Genomic DNA, 20,231 nt, shown 5'->3' on the forward strand with positions numbered 1-20,231 from the left:
TGGTCGGCACCTCACGCAGCGACTTTGCGACTCTCCATAGGAAATGTCTCTCGGTTTATCGGCGGTCGTTTGTCGTGTGCGGTGTGAAGGCGGCTTTAGAGTCTTTAATAAGATTTCTTTTAACAAGATTTTGACCTCTCGTTCTTTTTGACCCAGTAGTTTGTAGTTTCTCAAGCAAACTCCAGCTTCATGTGAACCCACACTTCAAGAAAACCCAAGTTTCCAATGAACCCGTGCATCGTGAAAACCTGAGATTGACCTGAATCCAAGCTTCAAGTGAGCTCAAGATTTACCCCAAACATCAAGTGAACCAAAGCTTCATACGAACCCAAGCTTCAAGCGTGAGTTCGAGATTCAAGCAAAATGAGGATTCTAGCCACTTACTCACAGGGTTGAACACTAACATTAATTCAAAATTCACTGCATTAGATAACGGCATCTTCTCGGTCCAGAGCATCACGTGGATAGCTTTAAAACTGACAAATCAAATCAAAACAACTAAATTATTTTTGTACATGAAAGCAAGAAGGTTTGACTGATTAATATTTTTAATAAAACAAACAAATGGCAATCCAACATTGACTGTCAAATGACCCAAGAACTGACCCAGGGTGTGCACTTAAGCATTTGATAATAGAGTAGAATAAAGAAGGTACCTCGTATCTCTCATAGAGATAAAATTGAACACAAATAGTGCTCAAACATCAAGCCCCGTTCCCTTGATTTACCTTTGTAACCTTTGTAGATAGCATCCATTAAGAAGGTGAGGTAAGAAGAAGCTTGAGCTGGACATCGAGCTGGACACACACAAATCTGAGTGAAGAACAGTGTCAAAACTCCACTGCTAGCGTTCCAGTTAGCCTTTTTTTAGCATAACCCCACCGCTCGCAGACACGTGTCCGGGCACATCTTATCTTAGCTGAGGAAGCTGTATGCTGTGAAGCAGATTGTCTGTTCTTCAAACCGAATGTTCAGAGCAGACAGCGGAACGGTTTGCTTGCCTTTACCTCTGAACAGTTTGCCATTCCAAAAACAAAAGATACATGTAACACCAATTATAGTAGAACGATTTGCTTTCCATACCACAGCAAAGAGCTTGCTGCTTTTCCTCCTCACACAGCTCAAACCCAGATGATTTCAAGTAACAGGGATCTAGCACTTCACATCCTGCTTGGGAGTGAGGAGACAGAAGAGATGGGGAGGAGTGGCGAATGAGTCAGGGCAGGACTGCATCATCAGTATTCCCCATCTGGCTTTACTCGGCTTATCAAGCTGCTGCTTTGAAGCTTGTCTGAAATGGAAATTCGTTGCTTCTCAAATGGTTACCTTTAGGTCCCAATCTTCTGTTATCTCCCTACCTTCATTGGAAAGGGTGAAGAAAACCAGCTCTACAGTATTTCACATCATAGCCAAAAGTACATGAACACCTGACAAACACACCCTTTTATCCATCATGGATAAACACGGCATTCCAGATTTATTCCCTTTTTTTTGTCACTTTAATAACCCCAACTCTTCTGGAAGGCTTTCACAATGGTGTGTGGCTGTGGGAATTGAACTGCCCATTTAGCCACAAGAGCATTAGCAAGGTCAGGCATTGATGTCAGGCAAGAAGGTCTGGTAACAAAGTTAGAATTCCAATTCATCCCAAAGGTGTTTAATGGGGTAAAAGTTTTCCCATGAGTCAGAAATCAAAGAGGATCTGATACCTATTCTATACTTATTTGGTTACGAGCTTCACGATGTCGACGTCACCGATTTCCAGCTTGTGGTACATCTTGTGATGACATTTCATCATGTTTCATCGTGTTCATGTATTTCAGAGGTAAAGCGATTAGTGACGAGTAAGCAAGACATCGTGAGTCGTCATGGTTTCAGGTTGGGTGGAATACATTTTGGATAAAAGCATTAGCCAAATGCTCTTATCAACATTTGCCACATATAGCGTTGAAATGGATCAGACTCTCGCAACAGCCACGTATCTCAAATCTGACAGACGGCCAACACGATCACTGAGCATTTATAAGAGAGATTCAGGTCATATCGATGACATTTGACATCACACACAGATCATAAAGTAGCCAGTCACCTAACACGCAGACCAAAGTCCATTCCGCAGCTCGGGTTCTTTATCTTTGCTGATTTTAGCACCAGCATCAGGCCTAATCTCCTTCTTGGTTGCCATGTCCCAAAGGGTCCTATGTAGCAGCCTGTGCTCTAGATAGGAGAGCACTGTTTCTGTGCCCCCATTAAGAGAGGATGAATTAAAGGCACCCGCAGAGATCTGAATCAGAGAGTCTCCGCTTTACTTCTGTATAATGCCGTGAATTACTGTGAAGATTGGCAATAAAACGCAATCGCTGCATTTAGCCGTAGATAGTCCGAGGAAGAGTCGGACGATATGACAGACGAGATTCTCAAAGATATTGGTACAATTCCCAACATTATGTTTATTAGTTTGCTAAACTGCCCTGCGATGGGTTGGCACTCCATCCAGGGTGTATCCTGCCTCGATGCCCGATGACACCTGAGATGGGCATAGGCTCCCCGTGACCCGAGGTAGTTCAGATAAGCGGTAGAAAATGAGAGAGTGAGAGAGAGAGAGAGTTTGCTAAACTATATATCAGAAGATTGTGATCCCATGACAGCAAGCGGCCACTGCATGGGCCCTTGAACAAGGCACTCAGGATAAGGGCATCTCTCAAATGTAAATAAATGTAAAACAACTGTGGCAAAGTGATGCTTTTATTGTTCATTGCCCTTATCCTTTGTTGTGTGGTGTTGATCTATCTGTTGCCTGGTAGTTATCCTAAAACAAGGACTAGCTATATGACAATTTTAATATAACACCCAAAATATCACGGACATGCTGATTTATTATGCCTTCGCTTTTGCAGGCATATTTTATTCTTCTTCAGTCGCAGTAATGAACAGAAACCTTGGTTTCTTTCCTCTTTATGTATTACCGCTGATTGGACTCCAACAATCGCTATTGATCACAGGAGGTCTCGAGTGTACATCTGAGACGAGCTTCGTTTCGTGATATCCCACGGCTGATCAATCGAGGTATACAGAAGTACTGAAATGTACACAAACTCAAGAGCTCTCACAAGATACAGACGTTTGTCAAATGTTTACCGCAATCCTGAATTAATTAGAACATAAAATGGCTCAACAGCTTATTTCTCTTTTTCAGATACACACGAGAGGAATTACTACTGAACGGTGAGGGGATGTCACAGGCTTCCGTTTCAGGCTTCATTAAGGAGTGTGGGGTTCTGGGGAAGAAACCGACTCGGCACGTCGGTCTGATGATCAAACCGTGTCTGATAAATCAGACACAAAGCAGTCAGATTATTAATTTATTAATGACCAATGGAATCTCCGACCATTTCAAATGTCTGTGCTGAAAATTTTACCCACCCATCAAAAGCAGTATTGTTTGATCTTGCGAGAAAGCAGGAAATCCATTTCCAGTCCCGCTTTATTCCGTTTAAATTAAAGTCAAACATCTCATTGCTTTACAATTTCCAAAAACAGCATCTTTTAAAAACCCAGATTTTTTTTTTCCCCCAGAATGGCTTTCTTTTTCTTAAGATTCGGTCTGACCTCATTTTCTCCATCCGCTACTCGATTCAGCCACAAATCCTATTTTGCACTTGAAAGAGGGCCGACACAAAAGCTGAGCGCGTTATATAAGCCCACCATTCCCTTTCTATGAAATTACAGAAAAGCTTTTAGGGGAAAAAAAATTTAAAAATTAAACGTTACTGCCGTTTAGTGTTAAAAATTTTTACCCAGAGAGTAAACATCAGTGCGTGAAACCTTTCGGCTCGTGAAAAACAAGATGTCGAAGAAGCATGCTCTTACCTCCAAAAATGGAAGGCGTGTAGCGGGCTGCACGGGCTGCATGGACTTGTGGGAGTCGGGCTCAAGCTTCTTGGAGTGAGGCTGCAAGTCAAATCACGTTTCGTAAATGCTGAACCAAAGTACGACCTCACAGATCGGACTACGCTACACAAACTTTTCCCTGTCTTGATCCATAGTGTACTTTAAAACTACAATTTAAAATCGGTTTCAATTTGTTTACATGTTGTCCACGTATCCGAATGAAATATACTGTACATATCAAAAAATAACAGTCATGTCCCAGAGACGAGGACAGGCACAGTTTACACTCTCAGAGGAAAACTCCAGGATTCTTTGGCCTTTGCCTAGATAAATGTTCTTAACCTTGTAAAGAAGTTTGACTTAGAGCCCAAATCATGCTATAGGGTTCTAGATAGAACCTTAAACGGTTCTCACAGAGAGACAAAGAGAAAAAGATTTGAATATTTCTTCCCCTAAAAGTGCAAACAGCATCAAACTAAACCTGCAAGTACTGTAAGTACATTAACAAACTATTATCTTGAGTCTCTTTTAGTACCGGATATAAAATAGGCTCCAAAAATCTGAGGCCACATTCAAAATCTGGGAATCTGAAATCTTTCACATCTTTAACAAAAGATCAGATTATCCTCAAGTCTGATCTCGTCCGACGCCGTGCGTGATATTTTACGCAAAATGTATGGAGTCCGTGAAAAGCTCTCGTTGTCATTTAAGCAAAAGTTGGGACTAATAATATCATTTCAATCTGGATGCAAACATTTGTAATTTACCAAAAAAACAAAAAAAACCAAACATTTTAACTAACGGCCTCAGAATTTTGCGCCCCACAGTACATTAATAACTCTGAAGAAGAATCCATTAAGTAACTGCAGTGTAGATGTTGTGACATTTGAGCGTAGTGCACAGCGTTTCTAGAGAAACAGGACGCTTCGGGCAAAAGTTCTGCAACGTGCTTCTGAGGTTGTCGTCGTCGGAGGTGAACCGGGCAGATCGTCCACCATTTTGAGATAATAAACCATTTCAAAAATCTAGACGTGCCTGAAACGTTCTGATCGTCTGGAAACATCTACACAGAATTACAGACATTACCACAGAGCAGCATGGACTGTCCCTTTTTTATTTTTTTTTTTAAGAGCTTGGATCCAGACAAAATTCTACCCCAATGAGAAACCTTCTCCAGGTTTTATTTCCATTATGTCTCCAATACCATAATCTATCAGTATTAGTCCGTACAAACAGAACCTACACATGCTCCATACTGCATTAAACAAACACCAGAACATGACCTCCAAAATTTCCTGGCCCCGGGCTGCTTTTGATGGCCTTCGGGTGCATTAATACATTGCTGCTGGTGCAGAAGACCATTGATAAGCTATAGCAATCACGTCACCTGAGTGCTGAACTGACATGTCAGGAGATAAGCATGCATGGTGTGCTTAGCAACACTGGTGGTGATGCAACACAATCAGCTACAGCAGATGTAAACATGTGCTTGCCGTGACCTCTCTGAAGAAAATAAGATTAAAATAATAATAATAATAATAATAATAATAATAATAAAAATGACAAGTCCCTGAGACGGGGATAAAGAATAAGAAATAAGAGAGCATGGTAAATATGAGATGGGACGGATTTAACACCATACCGATCGGGTCTCTGCAAGGGTAATTCGGACGTTTGGGCTACGCATCATCATAGAGTGAATTACGGCGATGGTAACAGGAGCCATATCTTTGTACGTCACATCATCATGCAAACAGACAGGCAAGCTGGCAGGTTCTAAAGCTGCAGATCTCTAATGTTCATTTACAAACACAGCTCTGATTCTCTCTGATCCAGGATCAGGTCCTCCATCACACACCCTATGACATGAGCGAATCCTAAAACTGATCTGAGCTCAGTTTCAACACAACAAACCTTGATTAGCTTTATTCTGTTGCTCTTCTCTTAGGGCATACTGCAGAAGCTGCTGCTGTGGTAATGCTGCACCTCTCGACCGTGCTCCGTGTAAACGAAGACGACGCAGTAAACACAAAAGAGAGGAAATACTCACTCGAGTGTCAAGCCTGGAATCCTTAACCTCTCCCGCTGGGCTTTCATGGCTGTGCTAGACTCGATTGATCTATTGTGCACATGATATTTTTTTCGCAGGAACTCACGTCACGTTAAACAGGGACGAGAAAACGGCTGGCGATTTTTTTCTCTTCTTCTCCCCTGTCCTTAGACTTCTAACCCTAGCTGTCAGATGTGATCCTCGGTCGCCTGTGGAGCACTAAGAGGCTGGACAATGGCTCTCTTTCTCCTCCCATCCCTCTGCCGCTCACACGTTCTCTCCACCATACACAAACATGCATGCCTGGGTTCCAGCGCCCCTCCTCCACCGGTGGAAGACCCTTACGTCAGCAGAGCCAAACACAGAGTATGGATTTTTATCTCCTTTACACTAGACTACACTAGACCTCATCAATGATGCCTCACACAACACTGGGTTTTTAGATTGTCATCCCGCTGTCTTTATTTCCTGCGCTCATCAGCGTGTGGATCATTCCGGCTACAGCTTCCACCAAAACATTCATTTGCATTTCAATGCCATCTTTTGTGCCACAGGACCAATTCTAACCCTCTACAAACATTTCTCAGGCTCAGGACCAAAATGAGATGAGATGAAATGTCACGTGGCTTTATTTGTTTTTACATAAGACCCCAGTTTAGCAGGGCAAAGGTAATTGGAGTGATCTGGTGCCTTAATCCCAATGGATTTGGGGATTTAGTGAGCAGAAAATTCTAGAAAACCTGTCATTTAGTTCAACATGATTTTGCTAAGCAATTATCCTTCTTGCTATTCTCGCTAATGTTAGCAGTTATGGCAGTGTATTCACCATGTAATGCAGAAAAACTGAATTAATGAATCGTTTAGATTCTCATTCAAACCAAGACAAATATTTGCTTAGCATAACAACAAAGACTTTGGTTTTTTTTACAGTTCATGGTTGACAGAAAATTCTAGAAAACCTGTCATTTAGTTCAACATGATTTTTCTAAGCAATTATCCTTCTTGCTATTCTGGCTAATATATATATAAAAAAAAGAAAAGGTCCTTCTTGTTATGCTAGCCAGTTGTATTAGCACAAAACATCAGTGTACTCACTATGTAGTGAATCAATGCCTCTGCGTTTTATTTGTTTAGCCAGTCTGTGTTCACTACAGCTAGCTAACAATACAAGCTTAGCACCACAACAAGATTTTCTGGATATTTACTATTAATGGTTAGCTAGTTTGTGTTATCTTGGCTAGCTGTATGAAAAAGTATACAAAATAGAGCTCTACATTTCTTGTATGTAAACACACACACACACACACACACACACACACACACACACACACACACACACACACACACACACACACACAAGCTTTATTGAATGAAGTGCTAAATAAATTCTGGACATTTCCATTACCTTAAAACTGAGGCAGTTCTGAGGCAGACCTTCCTCCAACTTTGATATTACACACTTCTACATCTTTTTCACTTTTCCCCCCTCAGATAATAAATCAAATGCATTCAGTCATTTTCATAGTAGATTCTGGAGAAACACACTGTGCCTCCATGAAACCTGTGTCTGTGTTGTCTCGCAGTGACATTTTTTAAAAGGACACAGGACACAGTTTGGGATTTGGGACAGTAATGAGTGCCTTGGGACAATTAAGAATGCCATTTAAGAGCGTTTCTGGGACGGTCACAAGAAAAAAAAATGGTCTATTTGAAGGTCTGCCTATAATGAAGTGAATCTGTCAACACTTTCAGCTTCAGCTGACTGGAAACTACATGAAATGCAGTTCTGCCTTCAGAACACCACATACGGCTGACGACTCACGTTTTATACCAATTCAAAGGCTTCTGGATTCTAGTTTGGGTTTGATTTTTGGTCAGATTTCTTTTCCTTCCACCCATATGTGCGATGCCTGTGGTGCTAAGCCCCACCCACTGAGTGAACCATGGCATTTTAGTCAACATGGTGGATCTAGCTCTTCTTCATGATCTAATCCACAGCATGACTCCAAGTCAGCGATAATAACGTTGCCCTAAAAATAGACAGACTTCGGTAGTAAATATCTAAAAGGTAAAACAAACCCGTCGGACTGATTTTAGATAAACGCAAAACAAAACAAAACAAAAAAAAAATTTACACGTCCATCAAAAGTGAACGGTGAAAATTCTGTGTTTGGATTATATCCTGTTATATACTATATTTTGTAAAGAAGTAGATTTAGTAAAGAAACTTAAAACAATAGTTTAAATAAATACGGGAATCTGTGTCATAAAAAGAAAAATGAACTACGTGTGTATCCGTGTACATCATCTGACAGATTCGACATGTTTTTAAGATTTCATGCTGTCAATATCTGGTAACAAACATGTTTGGAAGCTCTCTCAGGTCTTGGCATGACATTTCTAGCACTAATCTGTCCACGGTAATAGATCCCATCGGCGTGAAGCGGCTTTCGCTCCAACAGGTGTGGATCTCAAGGCAACAGTGTGGACAAAGATTTTATTTAAAGCTCGCTATAAAGCCTGCTCCTACAGTCAGGATCTCACAAGGAACGATTTCAGAAAACAGACTCGACCCCAAACACTTTCCCCTTAGTTCAGAAGCAATTCAGCTCAAACAATGCCTTGATTTTACTGTTTAAATCTGAGATGAATCAAAAAGACAGGCTTTTAACAGAGCCTTGTTTTCTTCATCACTGGATTCCGCTCCGGCTGAACTGTGCCTGTAGCCCACGATAAAATATGCAACAGCTCATGTTCATGTTTATTTATAACCGGCATTCGAGTACGGAATAAAAGCTGTTAGGGAGTGATGTCACAGGAAAATAATCAAGATTTAGGTGTGATGTGAAGCCCATACATAACTACTCGTATCTAGAAGCTTCCTTTGTTCTCAGATATTTCTCTTATATTACAATTTACCACTTATTATAAATCAGAGCTTGTATTTAATAAAGAGTCTCAGAATGATCTCAGAGAGCTCCTAATTTAGTTAAATGACTAACTGGTAATCATCTTCAGAGTGATTCACGACGAATAATTGACCGATAAATAAATAAGAAGGAAAATACAACAGCTTTTATCTTAGAGAGGAGGCGGGGCTTAACCTGTTACTAGGTGATATTCTTTTGAGGACTGTGATTGGTTGTCTAATAAAAACAAAAAGGGTCTATTATAAACCTTCACTTTGTCTCTATGTTAAGATATCTGAGTCTATATCGTGTATTGATTACGTTCATGACCTGATCTGTGGGATTTTAGAGATGTTAAGAGTATCTCTCATATACAGTACAGACCAAAAGTTTGGACACACCTTTTCATTCAAAGAGAACCATTTAGTTCATAACAAAAAAAAGTGTGAAACAACTGAACATATGTCATATTCTAGGTTCTTCAAAGTCGCCACCTTTTGCTTTGATTACTGCTTTGCACACTCTCGGCATTCTCTCGATGAGCTTCAAGAGGTCGTCACCTGAAATGGTCTTCCAACAGTCTTGAAGGAGTTCCCAGAGATGCTTAGCACTTGTTGGCCCTTTTGCCTTCACTCTGCGGTCCAGTTCACCCCAAACCATCTCGATCGGGTTCAGGTCCGGTGACTGTGGAGGCCGGGTCATCTGGCGCAGAATCACATCACTCTCCTTCATGGTCAAATAGCCCTTACACAGCCTGGAGGTGTGTTTGGGGTCATTTTTCTTTCACACTTTTTTGTTATGTACGTATATAATTCCACACGTGTTAATTCATAGTTTTGATGCCTTCAGTGTGAATCTACAATTTTCATAGTCATGAAAATTAAGAAAACTCTTATCAATCTATATATAAATCTGTTATCTCTAATATGTCTGGTGACTAAAATAATCCCTACACGATCTAATCTGTATCAACTTATTAACTCACTATCATTATTAAATATTATATACAACACATTCCTTCTCCCTCTTCAGCTTTCAGCCATTTTTTCCTCCGATAAAGAAACTCTTGATCCTCTTAAATGTCCTCCTCACTACTCCTAGGACTTTTTGACCTTATTAGCTGTTTTAAGGGTTGAGATGCTTTACAAATAACTTTTACCTTTACTGGGATCTTCTCTTTCATTTTAAGGGAAAACGCCCACATTTATAAGATTTTTCTTCCAATTCCGTCACTAGGAGAAACACTTTACGCTAAGACTTTGTAACAAAGTGTCTATCGGTTTCTTTTCTTTATTCATTTTCTGTCACGTTTAATAAAACAGTCCAAAAGTTTTTGCTACCTCCAGCTTTTCTTCTTCACTTCAAGACACTAAGAGTTGACAAACAAAATGGAAGTACGTTAAATCCAGTCTATTGTTCTGTGAGCACATGGATGACCAGACAGATACAACATACAGTGATTTCTTCTCTGCGCATTTGACTCGTATTTTAAATAAAATGAAAACGTTTTCGATACTGAATTTTGATTTTATTTACTAACCGTTACATCATAATTTCATTGTGTCTGCTTTATTACATTTGGCTTTAATTTAAAGCCACAAGAATATGGAAATTTAACAAGATGAAGAAACTCGGGCACTCGATGCTTAAAATAAAGTGACATTTCTGACAGATGATTGACAGTTTGCACCATTTCCAGGTCTATCTATAAAGCTCCTCTCAGCCCGCATGCCATCTGGATGGTAGTCAGCTACGGTGCTGTAAGTCTGTGAATAAACCATGGATGACTTCATATTAGCTCAAATGAATAAAGAGAAAAATTATAACTGGGACAAATGATCAGTCATCATCATGGTGTCATAAACAGAATCATCCCAATGCCAGGTTTGGATTTTTTACACTTTTTTCCACCCATGTCAGACCCTGACTTCATATTCCGCATGACGAAAGCCAGATTTTTCTCGAACTACACAAGAAACCAGGATTTAATTCGTCTAAAACTTACAACCAAACAGTTAAATCTGATTAAACCCTGAACGGAAATGCAATATTGTTTACATGAGATCCGATGTCAGCAGCATGTGTTTATAAAGCCTGCCAATCTTCCCCTGGATCATATCCTTTTGTTGGACGACTTCCCAGACGTCTACAAGCCGAACTTCCTTCTAAAGAGGTTAAAGCTCCGTATTAAAACCTTCTGTATACACGTTTCCTTAACAGAGGCTGTTATCTTACACATCCCAATAACAACCGCATGTAACTATGATTCAGGATAAGGCTTCAAGTGTGTGTGTGTGTGTGTGGGAGCTTTTTATTAGCGGTCATCAATTATAAGCCAGGCAGCTCCTCCAGATGGCAGGCCGCAGGCTGGAATCTCATGTGCTAAAGGAAGAAATGGACAGAAGCTGCCAAAATCCAAGGCTAGGTGTGACAACAAGAGCCAGAGAGCCTCGAAGGCTAAAGCTAGTGTGAAGAAGCAAAAAACAGCAGCGACGCCAACTTTAGTGAGCGATGGCTTGACACGAACCCTACAAATTCTCCACAGGAAAACCAACACTGCTCAGAATGAGACAGATACAGAAGAGATAAAAAAAAAAAAAAAAAAAAAAGCAACCCGGGTGAAATGTTGTGCGACCGTGCGAACGTTCAGCGGACGAGATGCTTTTGAGATAATACAGAATAACAATAATATAGAATTAGTGAAGATTTCCATACAGCTCAGAAGACATTCAGTCTAGAATCATCATTAAAAATCCCAAAAATGTTTTTTTGGGATCGATATTCACAATTAGGCAGTTAGGGTTGCCATGTCTGTAATTTTACCATGTATGTACAGTGGCCTTTTTTAAACATAAGGTAAATATAGTTACATGATCGAACAACGTTTGTATCGTCACAAACACACCTGTAAACATAATTTTTGACAGTATGTGTAACGATACCTGACTATTAGAGTAAAATGGATCATATAACATTAATATTAAACAATGACGTCAGAATGTCATTGACGTCGGACTGGTAAACAGTTTTGTGGTTTTGTTTGCCTGTGAGTTTTGAGACGTGAGATTCGACGTATATTAAAAGGATCAGACTTCAAAACATTTACGCAGTATAAGGATTAGAATGAAACCATTGAGTCAGGATGATGTTTCTACATGAACTGTGTATAACTCGGTTTCTGGTTGTGGCACATAACAAGCGCAAGGACACAATGAGAGTGTTTACTTACAAGCTCCCTCTCCTGGGCAGACTGAGCTCCTTCTGTAAAAAGAGAGAGAGAAAAAGGAGAAGGTGGAGTTGAGTTGAAACGTAGGATTCTACAGTTCAAGCACATTTAAGTCGTTAGAGGAAGTGCTGTTAACTAAACTGTGCTGTTGGAAGCGTGGGAAGTTTTTTTTAATGCTGGTGTCTCTGAATGGACAGAGAGCTTTTTAACCCTGAGCTCGAACCGTGAATACAACAATACAATCTAGACACACTCACACACATCACTATTCACAGCCTGCTATGACTTCACTGCTCGGGCTCTTTGGTTCAAAGAGGTGACCCATTTTCCCATAAACTCCAAAATAAGACAAAGATACAAAGTCAAGGACTATTAAAGTCATGAAGCAAAGAAGTTATGCAGTGTGTGTGTGTGTGTGTGTGTGTGTGTGTGTGTGTGTGTGTGTGTGTGTGTTTTTATATACATATATTCACCAAGTGCCAGTAATACACCAATATACAGGATTTATATTTATTTTATAATCCTGGACCTTAGATATTCATAAAAATGTTATAAGCTCTCATCTAAACCTTACATTACCTAAGGGTCAAAAAAATATATATCCAAACGCTCGTGATTGTCAAAGGTATTTATAGAAAAAGAGAAATAATGCATAAAGCTGACACAATTCTACATAAGCCTATTATAACAGTGTAATAACCATCTGTGTTAAATTCATCCACGTGTCATCGCATAATGCTTGACGTTTCTACCAAGTGCATATGTACTGTATATACAGAAAGTCATTAAGGAGCTGTGATATGTCATAGATATTCATAGAAATGTTATAAGCTGTCATATACAGTAAATCGTACAGCACCAAAATTAATCTGCCGTCATGTTTTTGTTTGTTTTTTTAAACCAAATTCTACTTATTTGGTCTCTTTCAATTCACCTACAGTACATATATATTCAAAAGTGATTTTGTTTACTTTTATCTCCAGCAGAGGGCGCTTTTGTAATAAATTCCTAAAGCAGCCTCTAGGATTGGAACAGGACCCCAGGGAAACCATGAGGCTACAGGAAATGCAGAAAGCTGTTAAATTATACACGGGTGAAGAGAAAGAATGAAAATATTAGATAGTAGTTTCATCCCCGTTTTAAGTCATCTGACTATCAGAGGCATTAAGTGTATGAAAGTATGAGAGAGAATAATAATAATAATAATAATAATAATAATAATAATAATAAGCACACATAGTATCTGTTTTTTCCAGAATGTTCCTAGAAAGAGTGTATTGTCTGAGCTTTGGAATCCTGCGTGCTGCTACAGCTTTCTAACAAGCGCTGAAAAAGTCCTGATGCACGCTTTCTACCTCCAGCTACTCCATATGGTGCCATCACATAAGTGCGCAGTGAGCAGACTAGCACAATTTAAATGTAATGAGACAGAACGAGTAAAAGAGCGCAGCAGGATGCAGGGCGAGATGGTGTGATCGAGATAACAGACTCAGGCAGAGCAACACACCGTGAATAAACATCTAACCACTGAGACGAATCTATGTGCTGAGAAAACGTCAAGACTGAACATATGACTCTGGTTATTAGTCACTTAACAGGATATGCTTGTGAAACATATGAGGAAGAGCTCATATGTTTAGACTTTAGAAAGTCATTAAAAATGAGTTATCATAAAGTGAGATGTCAACTGCAGAAGCCTTTTATTACAGCTGACATAAGACTACAGAAACATTTATACTGTGTATTCCATCAGGCATCAACCTCCATAAAGCCTGCCTTTATTAAATCTGGAGTTTACATAACATTTCTGACTCCCGATTCAAGTGACATTAGGATGACATAATAACTGACGTAACTTAGTACGCTTAAGGTACGACCGAATGGTGATGGTCTTATAATGGTGAGGATGTAACCAATGTTCCTTATCCCCATCCACATTCACTTAGACTTACAATGTAGCCTGTTATGACCTCTGACACCTGTTGAATTAAAGCATTACATATTCATTATATATAAATGTTTATGTAGTGTTGTGTGACTGAAGAGTGTCGGCAAGAATCGAAGGAAAGGTGTAGAAGACAGTAGCTCTGTTGTATGGGTTAGAGACTGTAGCAGTGAGGAAAAGACATGAGACAGAGATGGAGGTAGCAGAGATGAGGATGTTGAGGTTCTCTTTAGGAGTGACGAGGATGGACAGGATTAGTTAGGAGCACATCAGAGGGACAGTTCAGGTTGGCTGTTTTGGGGACAAGGTCAGAGAGGCGATTTGGACATGTACAGAGGAAGGAGATTGTTATGTTGGTAGAAGGATGCTGGAGATGGAGCTACTAGTTAAGAGGTCAAGAAGAAGGACAAAGAGGGGATATATGGACGTCTTAAATGAGGACATGAAGGTAATTGGTGCGAGAGTAAAGAATGCTGAGGATGGAGTTAGGTGGAAACAGATGATTCACTGTGGGGACCCCTATCGGGAAAAGTCAAAAGTAGAAGATGAAGAAGATATAAATGTTTGTGTAGGTTGACCTGAGCAGTCATGAAGGGCTTATGCAGGCATTATGTCACCACAAATACTGCTATCACAATATTCTTTCACCTCATACTCATTCAATAAAAATGTAGCCTGTTATGACATCTGGCTCATGTTGAATTAAACTATTGTATATAAATGTTCATGTAGGTTGACACGAGCAGTCATAAAGGGCTTACGTCATAAAGGGTGTTACGTCACCACTGGAACCCTGCTGTGAACCTGTGATGAGAAAAATGAAACCCAGAACGGACAAATTTACGATCATGCCGAATGATGGGAACTCATCAGGCTTCCCTTTGTTTTGGAGGTCAGAACGGAAAAGCTGATAAGGAATGGGAAAGATTTCCGTACATCCTTACTCGATTCGTGTATTGTTTAAATGTAAATAATAAGACTGGGAGATGAGAGTATGTTGCCGCGAGGGTCTCCGAAGTAGAGGACAACGGATGTAATGAAAAACTACACGAGAAACAAGCGCAGATGTTTTTCGTCGATAAATCAGGCAAGACACAATTTCAAAAGCAGACATTCCCAGAGATCCCAGTCACACTGTTAAATTCAAAGAAAAAAGAGATCCAAGCAAGCTATACGATTGTTCACCGACGCTCACAAAGTGATTTATATTCTGAGCTGCAAGAGAAAACAAGGCTGTTCAGTGGGGGGGAACCATAGCCCTGACAGGAGAGGAGGATCTATTATACTGAAACGGTGCATGAACTGCTTTTCGTAGAATAATTCTTATGATAGTAAGTCAGAAGTCTCGTTCAGTACGGTGCCATTTCTTTGTGTCGCCTTATTTAAGAGACTCAGATTATCCCAGAGATCTACTTTTTGGAGGGCCTGTGGCCCTTCGAATTTCTTCTGCTGGATATTCATTTTCATTGTCCATGATACGTCTTAATTATAAATGAATATACACTTCATACGAAAAGGAAGCTTTTTCTTTCTGCCATTTGAATATATATATATATAATATAATAAGAAAGTGAGAAAATGGGAAGGGATTCTTCTTGAAATTCAGGTTTCAAAGCGAACGTGGGATTTATTTGTGTGTGTGTATCTAGTGTTCATATTGTATTTGGTTCCAATATTTGATCTGTCTTATTGCATTCAATGAAGCATATTGCATTTAACATATAAGGGATCATCATTAAAGTGACAATTTCAAAAATAATGCTAAACAAACTGAATTAAATGGTTCCATATTTGTTCCATACTGCCAGATTTGAAATCTGCTCTAACCCACCAAAACGACAGACTAATCAAAATAAACAACGCTGAAACATGCATCTAATGATGCACGCTTTTTCTACGACCCCTTGCTAGTTAACAAGCCAAGCTGCTCGGTTGTAATGCACGATTAAACGTGCATTAGCCTCAGTCTAGCAAAGTGCTGACTTGTGTGATATCCCTATGAGCTGCTTAGATTAGTTCAGACCGCTGTAAGATAGAGAACAGACCATCAGGGTATCGACAGCATCTTCCTTTTATGAGAAGCCCCCAAGGACAGAGCAGTGACCCTGTGGACAAAGGGTAGTCATGTCTACATTAAGATGACTGATAAGACCCTTTGTGTCCTTCTGCTGCCAACACAAAGCTATCAGGGAAGTGACAGCCTCTTGGGTCAATAAAACAGAAACAATTCAGAGTAATTGGCAGACGCACTTCATACGAATTAACTCATTTTATAGGATGGTTTTTAAAAAGTGATATTAACAGCAAGACACGAGAGAGGACAAGTCGCTCAAATAAAAGACGATAAAGCCAAAATTAAAACTGAAGTTTCCTGCGTCAGAATAAACGAAATAGTGCATCCAGCTAAAGAAAAAAATCCCAATCACCTCAAATAATCGCAATTAGTTTAAAGAATCATGATCAGCTGAAAAATCGCAATCAGCGCAAATAAACGGCTTCACTAATTAGAATCGGTTCCAATGAATCAATTAATCAAATAAACATGATTATTAAATGTTTACTAAATACGATGAACACAAATGATTGTGTCCATCAAAAATGAACACAATCAGTTCAAATAAACGTGATCAGCTTAAATAAACTCGGCTCTACCTTTTTTGTACTGATCATGGTTATTTGAACTGACGGTTTATCTGAAATGATCCCATTTATTTAGGATGACTTAGATTAGCTAAAATGACTGTTTTACTCGCCAATCAGCTTCAGTAAATCCCGTTAGGTCAGATATTTATAATCAGATACAATCAGATGAAATGATCACAACTAGCTCAAACACAACTAGCTCAATTATGATCAGCACAATCGCGATCAGCGCAAACAATACTGATCAGCACAATCATGATCAGCTCAAGTAATCAAGATCAGCGTAATCACGATCAGCTCAAACAATACTGATCAGCACAATCACGATCAGCTTAAACAACACTGATCAGCTCAAACAACACTGATCAGCTCAATCACGATCAGCTCAAACAATACTGATCAGCTCAATCACGATCGGCTCAAACAACACTGATCGGCTCAATCACGATCAGCTCAAACAACACTGATCAGCTCAATCATGATCAGCTCAAACAACACTGATCAGCTCAATCACGATCAGCTCAAACAATACTGATCAGCTCAATCACGATCGGCTCAAACAACACTGATCAGCTCAATCACGATCAGCTCAAACAATACTGATCAGCACAATCCCGGTCAGCTAGAGTAACCAAGATCAGCACAATCACGATCGGCTCAAACAACACTGATCAGCTCAAACAATACTGATCAGCTCAAACAATACTGATCAGCACAATCATGATCAGCTCGAGTAACCAAGATCAGCACAATCACGATCAGCTCAAACAATACTGATCAGCTCAAACAATACTGATCAGCTCAAACAATACTGATCAGCACAATCATGATCAGCTCGAGTAACCAAGATCAGCACAATCACGATCAGCTCAAACAATACTGATCAGCACAATCACGATCAGCCAAAACAATACCGATCAGCACAATCATGATCAGCTCGAGTAACCAAGATCAGCACAATCACGATCAGCTCAAACAATACTGATCAGCACAATCACGATCAGCCAAAACAATACCGATCAGCACAATCATGATCAGCTCGAGTAACCAAGATCAGCACAATCACGATCAGCTCAAACACAATCAGCCCAAATATTTGGATCAGCTCAACCACGATATGCACAATTTGATCAAATAAATGTGATGATTTTAAGTCATTATAATTAACCCATGACATAACGTATGTAATAGACAAATCCCACACAGACTAATCCACTGTGATTTGTTATACCATGTAGGCAATTCACTCTGACCCTTTAGCTAAGATGATAAAACTGTCTAAGCTTCTTACAGAACTAAAAAGCGAAACAAGATTACATGAAGGATTTATCAAAGCCCAGCGACAGCAGTGAAAATGAACGTGTGAAAGTGTGAACTCTCTCTCCACGGTGGAAAACTGAGCTATATGTCACCTTCCTGTCATTTTCTAGTCTTTTCTCTCTCTTTTTTTTTTTTTTTTTTTTTTGCTTAAGACTGGAAAAAAAAGTGAAAACATTAAATAGCCAATCCAAAGTGTATTGCTTTTCTACTCAAGAGCTACAATCGACTTTCATTTTTCTGATTATTATGAAGATTTAAAAACATCAGACTAATAAAACTAATTATATAGTTTCCCTAAAATCTAGGTAAGAATTACAGTTATGTCAATTGTTGTTTTAGAAGCAGTCTGATTTTAAACAGGAATCCTGGATAAAAAGGATGGAAATATATGCTGTTTTTCCTCAGCATCCTTTCTTCTCCATGGTGTAATTGTAACCCGCTTTGCTTTGCTTTTCAAAGTGACGAGAGACAGGAAAGAAGAGAAAGAAAAAAAAAGAACCATGATGCTTCTTCTGTCGTTCTTTATACAAACTCGCACAAAAGACAGAAAATTGCACAGGGGAAAACAAGATGTGTTCATTTACAAAGGTTTGAGGAAGAACTAAATAATAGTTGATTTATTCTGTAAGCATTTACAGCTGAGTATATAGACATGTCTAAAGTCTATGGAAGGGAATCGGGGGAATCGTACGGGATCACGCCGACCTGCAGCCGTCTCGGAGACTGTGCCACGTCTGCCTGGAAAAGGTCATGTTCCTTTATCACTGTAACAAAATGATGTCAATATGCTGAAATCTTTGGGTAGTCAGTGATAAATTTACACATTTTTTATTTATTTTTTGGTTCAGTCCAGTCCAGAATCTCATGATGATCATTCTGATTAGAAACCGATATATGTCATATTAGAACAACTCTAATGCACTATAGGGTCAGACGTTTGCGGACACCCGATCATCAGCGGGTCTTACCCAAACCTTTGCCACATATTTGTGTAGAATGTCTTTTCTACACTTTCGAACCTGTTCCTGAATGAAACTGCACCCGTGCACAAAGTGTGTTAAGGCTGGACTAAAAGAATTTGGCTGACTCCCCACTGAACACCCATTTTTATTACATAAGGCATTGAACGAAGCGATTTTAACTATATTGTATATCTTTAACTATACTGTATAGTCTATATTGTATATATTTTTTCAGATACCTGTAAGTATAAGTTTTACAAACGAAGCCCACGGTGTATGAAGTGTAATCACGTGTATATCGTCGGACGTATAGCACGAGACTCCGTCTGTGTTTACAAAGAAAACACACCTGATATAACATCAGAAATCATGTAGTGAATGTCTTGTAAATACAGTAACATTTTACTTAAAAATGTATCCGTAAAATAAAATGAATGAAATGTAAATTATTCAGAATAAATAATAATCATAATAATTCATAAGTAATGATTAATAAATAGTTAACATTTGTAATAAAAAATAAAACGTTAAAATAATTATAAAAAAAAAACATTTTATAGTCCAGTTCTGGTCAGTTCCGTCTCCTACAGCTGGCTTTAGATGTTTAATGGTATGGTTCATATTTCATTAAAGTAAGCCACACCCAGGTTGATATTTACAGAGCACTAAACAAATACAGATAGTGGCATAGCATGCGTGTGAGTGAGTGTGCGCATGTGTGTACCATGTGTGGATAAGCACTGAAACTCCTAGCACAAGACAAACCCCTGTGCCAAGCGAGCAGATATCCAGCACATGACACGAGGTGCATACAAATCAAACCTCCACGCTGCTTCAGTCTAAAGCAGAAAGTCACACTGTGAAGATTTGTGTCTTCTGTTATACCAGGAGATAACAGGAGCGTACCGCGAAGGCTGCATTCGCTTAAAGATTGTACGCACAGCAAAAACACCCACTAACTGACAAACAGTGATATAGATGATAAACGAGATCGATTCTTCTCTTCGTACGACTTCAACGCATTCATTAGGCCGCTACTGAACCCGGGACCGAACAGCGTCCTTTGTAATATACGAGGTATGTAGATGAACAGAAACGCTGCGTCCTGCCTTACAGTACGTGTCCTAAGTGCTCGTTTTTGCTGAGAGGGAAAAAAAAAACAAAAAAAAACACACAATCAGAAAGCAATTTCACGTTCACCTCATTACGACGTTTTTTTTTTCCCACCTCTGTTTCGATGCGTGTGATTTGAATGTAAATGCGAGAGTCTCAGGAGAAAGCACTT

General features: G+C 39.4%; 1 protein-coding gene across 9 annotated transcripts in view; it reads right to left on the minus strand.

Moving 5' to 3' along the window:
* Window positions 1–20,231, minus strand: part of mast4 (microtubule associated serine/threonine kinase family member 4) — an 84,619-nt gene that overhangs the window by 30,213 nt on the left and 34,175 nt on the right. For 3 of the 9 annotated variants that reach the window (XM_047809014.1, XM_027143701.2, XM_047809016.1), the window contains 2 exons: window positions 12,080–12,111; window positions 3,871–3,951 (listed from right to left, as the gene is read on the minus strand). In XM_047809014.1, the coding sequence (XP_047664970.1) occupies window positions 3,871–3,951; window positions 12,080–12,111 (113 nt within the window). Of the gene's footprint in view, window positions 1–728; window positions 809–3,870; window positions 3,952–5,941; window positions 6,504–12,079; window positions 12,112–20,231 lie in introns of those variants that run through there. The other 6 variants (XM_047809022.1, XM_047809015.1, XM_047809019.1 and 3 more) reach the window with 3 other exon arrangements.

The sequence above is a fragment of the Tachysurus fulvidraco genome, chromosome 26 (genome assembly GCF_022655615.1).
Source record: "Tachysurus fulvidraco isolate hzauxx_2018 chromosome 26, HZAU_PFXX_2.0, whole genome shotgun sequence".
NCBI lineage: Eukaryota > Metazoa > Chordata > Actinopteri > Siluriformes > Bagridae > Tachysurus > Tachysurus fulvidraco.